At 41.2% G+C, this 16,357-nt stretch overlaps 1 protein-coding gene across 1 annotated transcript in view; it reads right to left on the bottom strand.

The window, feature by feature from the left end:
- The window catches only part of Cep112 (centrosomal protein 112), a 384,852-nt gene that overhangs the window by 36,159 nt on the left and 332,336 nt on the right, over nt 1–16,357 (bottom strand). The window contains 1 exon segment of the mRNA XM_021227128.2: nt 4,097–4,186. Within this exon segment, the coding sequence (XP_021082787.1) occupies nt 4,097–4,186 (90 nt within the window).

The raw sequence follows: 16,357 nt of genomic DNA, 5'->3' as shown, positions 1-16,357 counted from the left end.
GCACCAGGCAGGGAGAAAATATAAAACATTAAGTAGAAAAGAAAAAGCACCTCTGCCACAAAATGGTCAGCACTGTAAGTTATTCATTAGGAAGTCTTTGGAGTGTTGGTTTAAAAAATACTTATTTGAATTAATTTTTATGAGAAACAAAGTGATCAACATAATCAAATATGAAAAAGGAGAAAGTCAACATATCAGTAGAGACCACTAGACTTAATGAAATCTTTCCTTAGCCACTGGCAAAATCAATAAAATCCATACAAAAGCTAATCCTGTTTTCAACTTTTAGACCAGTCTGAAACAGGAGGATTATTACATGTGTTTTAGTGCCCACACTGTATAGGCCAGAATCTGGTTCTATTTAGTGACAGTGTTATAGAAATATGATTTATACAGTTTTAAAAACTACTGAGTAAAAGTTCAGGTTATTTCTTTTTTTCCCCTTCTCTTCTCTACTCTATAATTTGCCAGATCAAATCATCTACTCTCTTTGTGAATGAATTATAAAACATTTGGTCCCAAAAGTGGATTTCAATTGTAGCCATAACATTCTGATTTGTGCCTGAACTCAGGTGATAGTCAGCACACAGGGAGGGAGCAGAGCACACCCAGCTTTGCCTGGGTCAGCTACTTCTGGGGCATGCATCAGTGGTGGTGCAGACTTTCTGCAGGACCGTGTCTTTCACAAGGAGGCAGTTTCATCAGAGCTCCGATCCCTCACCCTTCCCTGCAGTTATGGCTTTCTTACCAGATCCTCTCTGGAATAGGACATATACAACTCCTAGTATGGACAAATATAACGGCGACTACACTTATTCCTATTTGGGGATTACAGGAAGAATTACGTTTTATAAAATTCACTTAGGAGACTAGTTGTCATCTCATGCTTGCTCTCTGAATCTGACATGAGGGCCATTGAGGAGGTGTGTTCCCCGTGGCTCTGCCTGGCTTGCTGATCTGCCAGGGCAGGAGACAGACGAGCTGATGGCACGGAGGTAAGTTGTGGGCAGAAAGGATACCACCCATCAGGACCTGATGAGAAGGAGCCTTTTGTTTTTGATTAAAAACGTAACTTTTAAAATGCCTCATTCAGTTTTTTTTTGTTTTTGTAAAATCAAAACACAGGAATTTTTCTTAAATGAAAACCAGAGACAGTTTAAACATTTTTTTAAAGCAAGTAAGTTATAAAAAGTAGCCTAGGAAATTGTCTTTTGTAATTCTGCCAGTTTCAGTTTGATTTTTTTTTTTATGAGACCAGTATCAGGATAATAATATTTAGTTGACAAGAAAGAGAAGAAAGTTCTAAGTAGCTCTTTTGCATTCCTTTCAGTTGTTTGGCTGGGTGATGTGAAGCTAGCTATTGTTAATGTAGCTACTTTGATGGGAGCTAACAAGGAAAGGTATATTATAACATTGTCAACATTTTAGATATTCCAAGTCCATACAAATGGAGACCCTAAGAAACCACCACCACCACAGTCCCAGTCCTTTTTGACTGTTTCTCTTGGAGTCATAAAATGAAAGGGGAACATGAGTCAACTTTAGATAAAAGGTGAAATCAGGTTATAGGTGAGTATTATTTATTTACAAAGTACAGACTCCACGCTACTCATTTTTGTTGAAACAACCGGCCTTTCTGTTCTAGCTACTTCCTAGGACCTTGTGCAAAGAACCTAACAGCTCATGGTGGCAACTACTAAGGCACACTCAGCTTCATCCACGGGTATTTCCTGATGTTTCTTTGGTAAACTGTAGCCTAACAGAAGATATCAGGAATTAGTGTAAGAAGTATTCTAAAAGCTATTGTCACTGCAAACATGAAAGCAACTTTGATGATCAAAAAGAAGTCAACAACAAAAAAAGGCTGAAAGTAGTTCCTGAATCCTTCCCTATTGTTCATTTGGGATTTCTTAACTCTCAACATATTATGGAATTTTCTGTGTGAAGTTTTGCCATGAATTTAAGTGGTGTCAACAAAGTTTTACCTTAAACCACATTTTAACCACAAAATGGAGAAGCCGCAGTCCTCCAGGGAGCCCCAGAAAGTTTTCTGCTTTTCAAAATCTTGTTTTTAATTCTTTTTGCTACAAACGTCCTGGACAGAGGACGGTGCTCAGGTGACCTTCCTTGACAATTAGACCCATACCACTTGGACCTGTATGCCACCACACTCCCACCTAATGATGCATTTTCATCTGTGGCAAATCTGCCCTGTCTTCGTTTCTTTTGCTCCGTGCATTTCTCTGCCTGCAGAAGGTCAATGGGATTAGCTGCTGTCACAGACATTTAGAACTCCAGGTTTACTTTCTTGTTGTCTTTAGTAGATTTGAAACTGGCACCAGTTTGTGTCTTCCTTTCTTATACTAACTAGAAATGAACCTTAAAGTCGCAATAGGAAGGTCTAGAATCCAGATGGCCTTGTATCTGATACACCTCTGCTAGGTGTGATCTTATGTGGCCATCTGTAAAACAAAGATGGTGATGCTGCCTTTCTGTGGTCACAGAGATGATTAAATGCTTCTTGTACACTGTCCTCTTGTAGAAAGTATGAGTGTTTTTTTTTGTTTTTTAGTCAAGAGTATTTCCACTGTTTTCAAGTGTATGACATGGATACTACATAGTACATAATATATAAATACATGCATATGTATCTGTGGAAACAGAACTATATATGTGAAATATATACCTAGTAGTTATAGGAATCAAGTCAACACAGTAAGATTTCACTTTTCAAGTCCCATATCTTTATATAGAACTTAACTCAGAATGGGCCACATACTTGAATGTAAATCATACAGCTGTAAAACGTGCAGGGAAAAAGGAGAAAATCTGGAACTTAGTGCTGGGACACACGTTCTTAGCTTGACATTAAGAACATGATCCCCAAGAGGAAAAGCTGATCAACTGAATTCAGTTACAAACCTTTTGGTCGGTGAGTCTGTTAAGGCATGCTGAGACAAACTGTAGAATGTGGGGAAGATCTGACAACTGCACAGTACAGCAATCTTAGAACTCAGCACCATTTTCCCACTCTCTGCCTGAAGGGCCTCTGTCAATATCTCTAGAGATGAACAGAGCCTCTATGACCAGACCGGAACTCTTATGGTTTCCAAAAGTCAAAATAACCTGCCCTGAGATCCTATACTGGATTTTACCAACACAGCTGAGGTATCCATATCTGGCAACACTCGGTGGGGGGAGGGGGAAGGGGCGTGTATAGTGTATTGTGACACTGAGGAAGTGGTAGCAAGACTATAGCCAGTGGCTAAGGACAATGAATCACCCAGGGTCTCATTAACACTCATTCTCTGTTGGTCCACTGTTGAAGCTTTAAAGTGTCCAAATTGCCACTTGCTATAATTCATTAAAACTAGGAGTTGAGTAAAAATAAGCCTGTCATTTGAAAATAAAATAGGCCATTAGCTATTGTCATAGTCAGCTTATTTTATTAAAAGAATGGGAAGAAAGAGGTCAATAAAACTCAAAAGAAAACATGTTTTATGCCTGTTAATTAAATAATGCCCATTTATTTTATGGGGCTTTATACAATCTGAAGAGAAATCAGAATATATGTCCCCATATTTTTAAGCGATGGCATAGAAGACACTGTTGGCTGTCTACTCAACATCTATCTGTCTGCTTGTTTTCTTTCCCTCCCTTCTGTAACCCCACTATCAGCTGGTGAGTCCTGACTGGTCATGGCTAGTTGGGGTACTCTCAGTTCTCTTGTCCTTGACTGGGCATGCTCGGCAGAGCATGTGACCTGCTGTATGAAAACGGTATGAAAGAAGGCAGAGTCTAAAAGCCAACTACCTTCTGCATCTAGAGAGCACAGATATGGGTCGGATATGTGGCTGTACCCATCTTGGAACTGCTTTGAGAATTAAGCCACCAAAGGGTGTAGAGCCACCAGAATGTCAGATGTGCACTCCGGAGCCTTCACTATCTCTAGACTCTTGTTCTGTATGGGAGTGCTTGCCCTTGTTTCTGGTGACCCAGTGGGGTACTTCATCCTCAAAGCAAGAGGATCCTAGCTGACACTGAAGCAGTCGCCGAGCTGGAGAAGGAAGGGACAGACAAGCCAGCGAGGACCTACCTGTTCCTGTGCCTCCAGTTCTTTGTGTTGTAACTTCTTCTCTGCATTTCGCACCTGATTAGAGCGGGTTTCTAGTTCATCCTGTAAAGCCTGAAACAGTGTAAAAGAAATACAGCAACATCAAAAATTAGTGTACTTGAAAAATTAGCTTTACCACATGAATTGGTATCACCAAGGCCTCAGATGGTGGCTTATTACTGTTGTTTTAGATTTCCAGAAATCAAGCCCAGGTTTTGCATGCTAGGCTCACATCATTTGTTCTTTAGGAATACCTAGAATAAAAAACTGCAAATGCATCTGAGTGTGGTGGCACATGACTACAAACCCAGCACTCAGGAGCCGGAGGCAGGAGGATTGCTGAGAGCTAGAGACAAGTCTAGGCTACATGGCAAGACCCTATCTCAAAATTCCAAAAAGCCAAAGAAAAGAAGTGGAGATCAATGACCACTATTGGGGAGAGAGTCCACGCACACTTTTCCTTCCAGCTCTCTGATGCTTGCTAAGTCTTCCCACTGCAGTCAGCAATCATCTGAAACCCAAATCCAATGATGCTGTCTCCCCGTGGAAATTTGGAGCCGTTTTCCATCACCCCTGAAATGTGGCTTGAGCTCTTCAGTGCAGAATGAAAAAGGGCCTTGAACTAGTGGCACAGAGGAAGAACCTGTGTGTGGCTTGTGTGTTGCGCTGGAACCATCATTACTTACCATCAATAACAAGCTAAGTCAGGGTAGACTGACTATTTCCGTCATGATTCTTTGTGACAGGTCATACTCTGTCTGTTAAAGAGGAGATCACGGGGCTCTGTGTGCTAGGTTCACACTTCCAGTAGCGAGGCAATGGGCTGGTGTTAGTGTTTCTCTAGCTTCAAATTCAACACCTGGGCTGTGCTCTGTTGCCTCTTCCTCCTTCAAGCCCAGTCTCTTTCCTCTTTATTCCATCTACCCTGTTCTGAAACTCAGGGCAGAGCGCTGGACTCTTCTGGGTTCTTCCCCACCTAGTGTTGAGGAGAACTAATGCACACGTGTGTGAGAGGCTGCAGATGATTGCAGCTGTGGGTTCTTGGTCACTTCTGCAGGCTCGGGGCCTGGCCAGCTCAATGCCCGACACAGGTGAATTCCAAATCGCATCTGAAGGGAACTGACTCATAAATGGTGGGGTTCTACTCCCTGAGAATGTCTTCCTTGAACATCAGGGCTTCTGTGGTCCTTGATATGGCCCATTTAACCAGTGTTAGTTTTGTGTTTTGAATTAAAGAATCTATCCATGTCTGTATATCTTGTAATATGCACAGCCATCTCTGTACACACACACTTATGTAACAGTTACTACAATAATATGCTGTCCCATGCCTGCTATAATAAAGCATTTTGTTTTTTAGTTTTTGATTTCATTCACAGAAGAATATAAAGTTGTGCATCTCCCTTGTCTTAAACAAAAACCTATTTCCTTCCTTCTGGTTGCCCGCCCTGCCCCCACCTCCCCTTCATTAGCAGGCCCCACACTCTGCATGCTACCTCCTTCTGTCCTCTGGCCTCCTGTCTTCACCACCCCCCTGCGTCTCACTTCACCAATCACTTGCCACCTCCAAATGCCAACGCCAGAAGCTAACTTGTTTCTTTACTTTGTGACAGTATTTCACACCTTACTTGTGTTTTTCTCTTGAATTCAGAGGAATTAATTGTCCTAATGAAAGCGAAGTGTTAAGGAAGAAGGCTTTTTCAGATGGAAAGTCAAACATGAGGAGGCCCTGAGTGAGAGCCGTAGTTACGGGGAAGTTGACTCAGGTGGTAGAGTCATGAATGGTGGTTTGGGAGATTTGAGGGACTGAGATATCTCAAGGTTTTGACAATGATGCCTGAGGATTGGAAACAGCAAGTCAGAAGTGTTGGGGCGGTGTGGTTTTAACATGCTGATTTTAAAGGGCTAGTAGGACTGCGATATTAATATTTATAGCCAACATGTTGAAACCCTAACACCCAAGGCAATGGCACCAGTTTGAACTCCTCAGATGTCAAACAAGGAACCTTGGGCAACTAGCATGGCTGTAGCCCTTTGTGTGCCATATTGATTGGGATCAGCACCCCAAGAAAAGGTGCTAGTCGAAGACAGCCACCCAGAGCCAGGAGTCACACTCTTATCAGACACCCAGTCTGAAGACTCCTTGATGCTGTAGTCCCAGCCTCTGTCTGGACTGCAGAGGAACCAGTGAGCGTTGTTTATAGCACTGTAGCTTACTTGGTATAGTTACAGCCCCCTGAGCTGACAGGTAGCTTGCAGAGGTGGGTCTGAACAGAGTAGAGAGCTTTACAGAGCCATGAGCAGGGGGACACTTGTCTAGGGAAATGACTAAATTGAGGAAGGTTCTAAAACCTGCCCTTTTGATGGCCACTAAGCAGGCCAGGCACAGATGCAAAGAGGAGGCCAGAGAGCTGTGAGAATCTGGAGGGGTAGGAGGCAGTGGTGGAGACTGACATGAAAGTCAAAGGAAACGTTTCCAAGGGAGACACATGTTTCCAGGGGAGCAAAATCAGATCTCATCTTGTCTCCAGATTCCACACAGTGAGACTATTCAGTCTACTATGCTTTATCATTATTATCAAGATAGAATTCAAATTATACTTGCTTTTTACAACCTTAAAACTTCCTCATAGTTTAAAAATGAAAAATACTATCTTCTTAGAGGTTAATCAGAGAAAGTTGTGTCTAGAAATGACTTTTATTATCTACTAAAAATCAGTGTATAAAATTGAAAAGTAACCAAAATATTCTACTTTCTCAATTAAAGTGTAGTGTATGAAAGAAAAATGATAGTTTCTGTTGGCAACTGTTCCCGGATTTATATTCTAAAATAATTATTATGTTGTCTGAATTGAAACCTCAGATTTTGACATAAAGACTGTGGGAAAATGACCACAACTCAGAATGTACAACCAGTGGGTTTTATGTTGTGGTTTCTGTTTTGAAAAAAATCAGATGTGACATCAAACACACACACACACACACAGACACACATACACACTCACACACGGCACACACTTGTTTACGCCCCCCCCCACTCAAACTTTTAACTTATTCCCAAGAAGTTGAAGAACAGAATACAGAATGTCCCTTTAGATCAAAATATGAAACCAATCCTGACTTCGAACATTTCAGTTTTTATTCTGCAAATTTGTTCCCTCTGTCTTGGTTCTGCTGGGTGTCAACTTGTATCATTTCTGAAAAGTCGGTTCTTTTCACTAATTGTATCTGCTTTTGCATACTGTGCAGGTCAGTTTGGCAGAGAGCTGGATTGTTCCGGACTTTTTGGTATTTTGTGGTAGGGAACAAAGGACATGTTCCAGAAGGAAAATGGACATAATACGTTCTGCACACACACAATGAGGGCGTACCACACTCTGGGGGCTAGAAGATAAAGCACCACAATGGAGGCATAGCTCCTGAGCACTTTAGGCTGTACCTCGCCCCTATGAGCAGACAACAAACTTGTATACAATGAAATTTCGGGGTTAGCTTTTAATGGCAATGGTCTATTTTCCATTTGAAATGTGTAAGATAATTTTTAGTGTTTGCCATGCAAGTTGTAAACAGGGGGCTGGAGAGATGGCTCAGTGTTTAAGAGCACTGGTTGCTCTTTCAGGGGACCTGGGTTCAATTCCCAGCACCTACATGACACTTAAACTGTAACTTCAGTTCTAAGGGACCCGACACCTTCATACAGACATACATGCAGGCAAAATACCAATACATATACAATAAAAATAAATACTAAAAAAGTCTATAAACATCCTCCTTTAGTTTTGATCCATTAGACAGAAATGACACTTAATCTCTGACTAGTGTAGAAACCCTGGTTACAAAGGTGAACTGAGGCTGACTCTCATTTCAACTTAGTTTCCTGTTTAATGATGCCCACGTTTGTTTCCACTTCAATTCAGTTATAAATGGTGCCGACAAGATCTCCTTTGAGCAGGCCTTCTTTGACATATAAGTTGATACAGAAATGATATTTTTCTTAGCACTGTTAACTTCAGGCTAGGATAAAACACAAGTAAAACTTATAAGATTGTGCTTGATTTTCTCCTTTATTTTTATTTTATTTTTAATTAAATAACACCTCAAACAACTGGGAAAAACAAAGAAGGCCAAGGCCTGTCACTCATGCAGGGAGACACACATTCCGAGCTACTAGAGATGACATGATGGCGGGGTGCTTCTACTATTGATGGAGGCTACAGAAGCTCCCGCTTTATCATTATTTTTTAACAGGCCATGTCATGTCTAGGTACAAAAGGAACAAGTCTTGGCTAGCTGAAATGGCACTCAAGATTTCTTCTTAAGTGTCACTTCATTCATAGCTACCCAGGATGAATAAATGACCTGTTCAGTGGTGAGGAACGGAGGGTCACTCAACTGCAGATCTACAGTAAGCAGGAGCTCCTGCAGGGACCACTGACCCATCCCCAGCGCTTGGTATCACTTTTCCTATCATGGTGACATTCAGGCATTGGTCTTAGACTCCTACATTCCAAGAAACTACCTTTTAAAAACCTCTCATCACCAGTCTGCCTTGTGATATTGGTGTGAAGAAAAGGGGGTCTTTGGGAATCTTAACCCAACACATATGCTACTTTGTACATAAATCAAATTTCCTTTTAGGCAAAACCTTTAGTGTTGTTACAATAAGTCATATGCATGAGAAACAGCATTTGAGTGTGAACTTGCTAGGCTTCTGAGTCAACATCAAAACAAAACCATTATGGACAATGTGAAAAACAAGAAGGGTGTTTTCTTGAAAGAATAAGAAAAGTTTCATTTTTTCCCCTTTCTCACATCTATTTTCAGTCCTTTAAAATTCCTAAAGGATTTCCTCTAAGAATGCACTTTCAAAAAAGCTAAGTGTTTCCTGGTCTGCACAGAGGTTCCAGGAAAAGAAATCATGTTATTCCAAGACTTTGATGATCTAAGGAAGCTGGAATCCCCCAATGCACCTCATTAATGCTCCTTGCCACAGAGTCGACCATCTGACAGCCAGGCCTTGAGTCTCTTACAGTAGTTTGTCTATTTCTACTGAGGAAGTTCACAGCACATCTGCCCTCCCCTCCGTCTCAGGCAGTCTCTCGTGTGAACAAGTTCTTATCTCGGGTGGCAGAAAACCAGGATCAAGTTTAAGAACGACAACCTGGGAATTTTCAGGAGCATAAGGGAATTTTCTTCTCTGGCTAGTGCGTTAACCACACACACTGAGGTCAGTCTTACAGAACTGAGTGCAAATCATTAAAAATGTTAGATTCTTATATGCCACCAACTCTTTTGCACGAGCCTGGGGAAGGGAGTGGAGTCACCAGCCATTTATTTCGATGTCATTTGCTTTTTATTTTTTTTAACAATGATGACCATTCACACATTCAACCTCAAATCCCCTCATCCAATATTTTTTTCCATGAAACATTTCAAATCTACATTCAAGAAAGCTCAGGTTTCTTAGTAAGTTCTTATGTCCCCTCCAACACAGGTCCAGCTTGTCTAAGGTTTTGGTGTTCTGCTTCTATTGTGATTTTGTCTGCTTCCCCCTCATTTTTGACTGTGCTTCATAAAGAGTGACAACTTTCTCCTCTGATCTTGAAAGTGATCTCTGAGACGCTTGGTAAATTGTTACTGACACCATAGGAGCAGTTTTGTGCTGGTAATACGAACCAGTAAAGTGCCTTTTCATTTAAAACAGTTTTTGGCTGGGGAAATGGTTCAGTAGGTAGAGGTTTATTGGGCAAGCATGAGGACCTGACTTTGAATACCCAGAAGCCACAGAGCCAGATGTGGTGGCATTTTTGTAATTCCAGTGCTCCTGTGGGGACATGGGAGGTTGAGACAGGAAAATCCCAGGAAGTTCACGGGCCAGCTGGTCGATGTGTGTGGTAGTGAACAGGTAGGTGATCTTACTTCAAACAAGGCTAAAGACAGGGACGGACACAGGCCATAGCATGTGCACACACACTCATATGCAGGAACACACGTACATACACATACATTAAGAAAGTAATAAAATAGTGGTGTGTTCTGATTACCTAGACTGTGCCCTCAAAAGTCAACAGTGAAATCTCTTCTGGGTTTAAGATAACAGGCATCAGTGTCTTTCCTCTCATATTCTAAGGGTCAGTCACTGATGAGTTCCTTCGTGAGCTCACTGGCAGGCCTGTCTTCCTTGCTGCCCTGTTGTTTCATGTATTATATGGGTGGGCTATGAGATACCTTGGTAGTTAGTGTGTTCAACCTTGGTACTCTTATTCTCTGATGGTCACATACCTTTGTTTTTGCTCTGGATGACTGTCTTTTCATTCCTCATATACTCCTATTATCAGCTAACTTTCTCCTCTTTAACCTGGTTCCGGTTCTAGTGACTTCTGATGCTTTCCCACACCTCTACAGTTCAGAGTCTCTCTGCTGGCCTGGACACAGTGGGATCGCCCTCTTTCTGGACATCCTTTTCTTTCACATTACAAAATCAGGCGGTCTTCCACCAACTTCTCTTGCTTCTCCCCTTTTTCCTTTCCTGTCGTCTCTGTCCCTGTCGTCGTCCTTGTCCCTGTCCCTGTCCCTTTCCTTTCCTTTCCATTCCTTTCCTTTCCTTCCCTTCCCTTCCCTTTCCATGGTGGGTATTTCCCCAATAGTATCTTCTATCTCTACTCTTCACCTATTTGCCATCTCCTTTAGAGAACAAATCAATCTTATAAATTTCTGTTGGAACACACACCACTACATCCAGGTTTCCCTGTGCAATGGACAGTGTTAACTAGGCTTGTCCCTTGCTGATTCCTAACACACATCTCCACATACTCTGTCTCCCGTATGCATACATGGTCAGTCACCTCAGCATCATTTCAAACATGCCAAGTTCAAGACTAAGCTCATGAACTTTCCCCTCAACCAGCTCCATTTCACTCCTAAATATCCTGACAGTTTGGTTGAATGATACCCTTCCCTGAAAATTGCAATGGTGGCTGTACGCCAACGTGGGTCCTTACAGACGTAATTAGCTAAACTTATACTAGAAGAGAGTATACCCTTTTAAAGGAAAAAACAAAAACAAACAGTTTAAACGCTACTCTAATCTTTATCAGTAAAAAGTCAGGAGTCAAATATTGGGGTAAGAGCCTGAAAGATCAGAGAAGCGGAGAGGCCACAAGTCCTTCCTACCTGCTCTGTTCCTTCCTCCAAACAGAGGCATAGATCCCTTTCTCTCCTACCTGTCTTCAGTCTTCCAAAACCTCTGTGGCTCATTTTGGTTGGCTGGTGGCTAACTCTGTCTTCTGACCCCAAGCAAGCTTTATTTGTCAGATCATGACCAAAATATCACACAACAGTCTTTCTAGGTAATCCAGACAGGGCTCAAATTCATGATGTTTCTGTCTTTGTCTCCTCAGTTCTGGGGTCACAGTTATGTGCCACCATGTTGGGTTTAGTGTGGACCTCTAAACCAATTCAACCAAGACTTGGAGGAAAGAGGTTGGCCAGAGGCTGGAGTGACACCTGTCATCCAAGAACATGAAGAAGCTCTGGGCAATAGAAAAAAAAAACTAAATTAGGCATTCTTTTTGACAGTCTGGATTCAGAGGGAGCTGGGTCTGCCCACATCTCAGTCTCCTGGCCTCCTGAGCTCCAAGACAACAGCTCTCTCTAGGTTCAGTTTTTAAGCTTTTGGTTGTCATGTCAGGTTTAGGAAGGAAAGCCTTTCCATTGTTGTATATGTTTTCTCTGGAAGCACTAAACACACACACATGTACTCTCTCTACCTCCCCCCAAAACCTTGAAGATACATTGGCCCTCAAAGGGTCATCTGCCATCCCAAAGGACAAAAGCACAGGATGTTCTGATTGGCAGGTTGAGTCATATGCTTGTACCAGAATGAATCATAAAATTAGTTTCCATCTCCAGGTTAGGAAATGAGAAAGGAAGACAAGTGTGCTGCCCCTCCCTCCCTGAAAAGGTGGAGTGCATCTTTACTAGGACAGAACCGGAAATCTAAAGACCGGACCCAGATCTACCTCCCCTATCATGGTCATGTGGAAGAAGTGTGTGTGTGTGTGTGTGTGTGTGTGTGTGTGTGTGTGTGTGTGTTGAGAGGAAACATACACAACAATGGAAGGTTTTTTTCCTCCCATGTGTGTTCGCTTTCTATGACTGCTAACATGACATTCAAAAGCATTCATACACCCAGTGCTACTAGTGGTCATTCTATCAATGTGAGGACCAGCAGTACACTCACTGTGAGATGATCAGGAGAACAGGACTAGTGGATGCTATTATTCTTATACTTATTCATTAACGTTTCTATGGCTTAGCATACGTGCTGTTTCGGGTTACAGAGGAAGCTGTTGCAGTGTAGTATGAACGGCACATGCTTGATGAAGAGACATGCTCAGGATGAGAAGGCAGAAAGCCTTAAGTGGGCTTGCTTCCCATGCCCACATTTACATAGGATGCAAATCATCTCCTCCAGGAAGAGGTTGTTCTTTTTTTAACCTTAGGATTCTGGGATATCTGGAGCCCATACTTATGAGGGAAGAAGTTTAAAACTTTCCATTTAAACCACTTAGAATGAGAGGATTTACAAAGATCCTGTTTAATGTTCAGCTGACACATTGTCAAAAACATTTATCATGCAACCTTTTGAAGTTTCTTCCACTCCTTTCTAGTTATTAAAGCTCAGATTGCAGTTAGTTATCAACAACAAAGCAAACACGTGACAGTGTTTTTATAGTCAACCGTTTGGTTTCTGAACTACTAAGCAGAGTTGAGTTCTTCTGATCAGAAAAATGATTAGTGACCTAGTTTTCATGAGGAAAGTGCCGCCCAGCTGATTTCTAAAATCACTTCTGTATGGACCCAGAAAGAATGCCAGGGACTTAGAAATTTCTTTTCAAGTGTTTTATGATGCTCCAAATTCTGAGAATCTTCAGTTAGGAGAATGTACCACTTTAAGCCAGGGAGGAATTCTTTCTGTGCAAACCAAGAAACAGTGACCTACATTATGGAGGCCAGTTCTCTGGCAACTTAATCCCTAATGTAAATTTCTTCAGATTAAGAATACACGAAGTATATTCCAATAATACACTAAGAATACATTAAGTTTATATTTTGGATCCAAGAGGGTTATACATTTAAAATATTTTTTGTGTATACACAATGAGCTCAACATTACACAGGAGGTACAAAGTGGGGCCAGCCCTGGTTGCATCTTTTAGGCAGCTGACATTATCATACAAGGTATGTGATAAAGACGAAAAGCAGGAGGGCACAGTAAGTGTCTTAAGCGGCCAATTGAGAACAAAAGGAATAGGAAAGAACAGAGAAAGAAGTTCAAAGACACCACAAGGAAGGAAGCAGATAAACCCAGAATGTGGAACATTCTACAGGACAACTGACCTGCTTTCTGCCAGAAGTCAATGTCATGGCTCAAAAGCAGAGAGAGGCATGCTTTAGATTAAAAAGGACATAAAAGATGAAGATCAAATGCAGTGCTTGCATCTTGCTCAGATTTTGATTCAGACAAGTTGCTCATAAAGTGGCAATCTGAAGCCAATGGGGATGTCTAACTATAAAACAGGCAGTAAATAAAGCCAAAGGACAGCCTAATTTTTCCAGGTGTAACAATGAGATCAGGGACTGTGAGGACCATGTTCTCTCAGAGGCATTCTGGGGTACAAAGGGCAAAATGTTAAGTCTGAAGCTTCCTTCAATGCAGTTTAGCAGAAAATGAGAGGAAAAACAAAACAAGTGTGGGGTTTGAGACAGGGTGTTACTTTGCAGGCCAAGCTGTCCTAGAACTGTCTAAGCAGCTAGCCTAGGCTCGTCTTGAACTCATAATCTTTCTACCTCTGCTTCAATGAGGTCAAATCTTGGCAGCTGTTGGTGATGTATACAGTTTTTCATAATACAATAGGGAAAGTCCTATACACGGTAGCAAGGTGTGGGGTTTTGGCATGACATCAAGAAAATCATCAGGAAGAGTTTTGAGGAATAGCAATAGGGGTAGAGGAGGAACTGTTGCAAAGGAAATGACATTGCAAAGGTCAGCAAGGGGAGAACTGGGAGTGTGCTGAGCACAGATGGCGCGTTCATGGCGCAGGGGGAGCTGGAGTAGTCCTGCAAAGAGAGGCCCAGCAGTGGCCCAGTGGCTCTTCATTCAGTGAGAACAGCTTGAACATTCTGTTCTATGTGCAGCATGAGTTAGCCATTTTATACACAGACCTCCTCTTCATAGAATCTTTCCAAATAACCTTCAACATCCTCCCTCATGGAGCAACCTATTCCATCAGGTCTGCTCTGGTCCTTCAACAGCTCTACCTGCTGGACGGATGTTTTGGTTTTATTGTTGTTGCTGGGATACCCTGACAAAGAGCAATATAGGGGAGAAAGGATTGTTGTTCTTATGACTCCAGGTTACAGTTCATCACTGAGGGGAGGTCGAGGCAGAAACTTAAGCAACTGGTCATATTATATCCATAGTTAAGAGCAGAGAGAAATAAATCCATGTAGGTTTATTTGCTTGCTTGTTCAGTTAGCTTTCTTCATTTCCATTTGTTTAGGGATAAGCCTAGGGGATGGTGCTGCCCAAAGTGGGCTTAGACAATTAGAAACCAAAACAATTCCTCATAGATACATCCATAGAACAATCTGATCTAGATAATTCCTCAACTGAGACCCTTTTCCCAGGTGATCCTAGGTTGTGACAAGTGGGTATTTAAAAGTAACAGCACATCATCAATCCCCGCCCTCCACCCCACTGTATTTTCATGGGAATAATGACATTCTTGGCACTGAATGACTTTTCAGGTAACTTTTCCAAAAGCTATTACTTTGGGAAATGAAACTTACTGAGTGAGAGTAGAGCAAATGTGTATATTTATGAGTTCTAATCTGAATGCACAAGAATGATCATGAATACTTATGCTTCTAACCACATAGCAAAAATTGCATTCATGATGAAATTATGAGACATCTAATGAAATTTGTATTGATCAGTTAAGATGAAAATTTGAGAATTTCTAACTGGATTAAATAAATTACTGTGTTAATAAACTAGTGTTGGACATACAAACATTTTTCTCTTCAGCACTGATATTACGTAACGAACAAAAAGAAATGTCTTTCACAAAGAAAAAGTTAAAGCTTTAACACTCCTTGATGTAACTTTAGTCATGGCTGATAACATGAAATGTAAAAGTTTCCCTGAACTGCACAAGAACTCTCTGGAATAAACCCAGCACATTAGTGTAGGAAGGTACATGGTTTCTTTAAAAAGTCTTTACCTTTTGTTTTCATGAGATGAGGCATTGATTGGTCTGATTTTAAATTCATGATACTCCTGACTCATTTGCGATTCCTCTGGTCCACTACACTTAGCTCAAAACATATTTTAAAGCAAAAATACAATTGGTTCTTAGTAGTGTTGCCAAAGTTTTAAGAATATAGTTCAAAATTTGTTCAACCTTAACTTTTGAAAGGCTTTTCTATACTACCAAACTATTATAAAGCTAGTGTTTTTTTAAAAAATTATTTTAGAATTAAATGCCCCCCAAACCAAGCATCTAAGACTTATATGGTGTTGTTTGTCTTATAACTGACAAAACTCATTTTGATGCTGAGGTAGATCTGACCTAAGAAATCTTACTTTAACTGATCTAGTTTTGAAATACACTTACTTATTGTATGTGTACATGCTGTGGTGCACGTGTAGGGGTCAGAAGACAACTTGCAGGAACTGGTTCTCCTTCTACTATGTGGATTCTGAGGACTAAAGTTAGGCTGTCAGGGTTTGAGCAAGCACTCTTACTGAGACATTTTGCTAGCTCCTAGTTAATATTTTTACAATTATGTTTCCTTATCAATATACTATTAGCACAGCTTGTCAGTCCACCTTCTGAATAGCTAAGGCCATTTGGTATACCACTGGTGGATAAAAATCTGTTTCTGGACTAATAGCAATTTAAAAGTTTAAGCTTTACTTCAGATGATAAAAGTATATGAATTGGAGAGAAACAAACTGAAACTATCAATAAGAGAACCGAAGCTTCCTAATTTCTATATTCAGATATAATGTTTTAGTGCAATGCCTTTTTTCTCCATGTCTTTCCCCTCTGCATATGAAGCTGGCATAATGAACCCTAAGAAATCAGAGTGTAGCCACAGAAGCTCCTCTTGGCTCCCGCTGCTTCTTTAGTCCTTCTCAGTGGAGGCAACTCTTGTCCCTTGGCGAAGACAGAA

The sequence above is a fragment of the Mesocricetus auratus genome, unplaced genomic scaffold, assembly GCF_017639785.1.
Source record: "Mesocricetus auratus isolate SY011 unplaced genomic scaffold, BCM_Maur_2.0 Super-Scaffold_100007, whole genome shotgun sequence".
Classification (NCBI taxonomy): Eukaryota; Metazoa; Chordata; class Mammalia; order Rodentia; family Cricetidae; genus Mesocricetus; species Mesocricetus auratus.
This window is presented reverse-complemented; position numbering and strand designations above follow the sequence as displayed.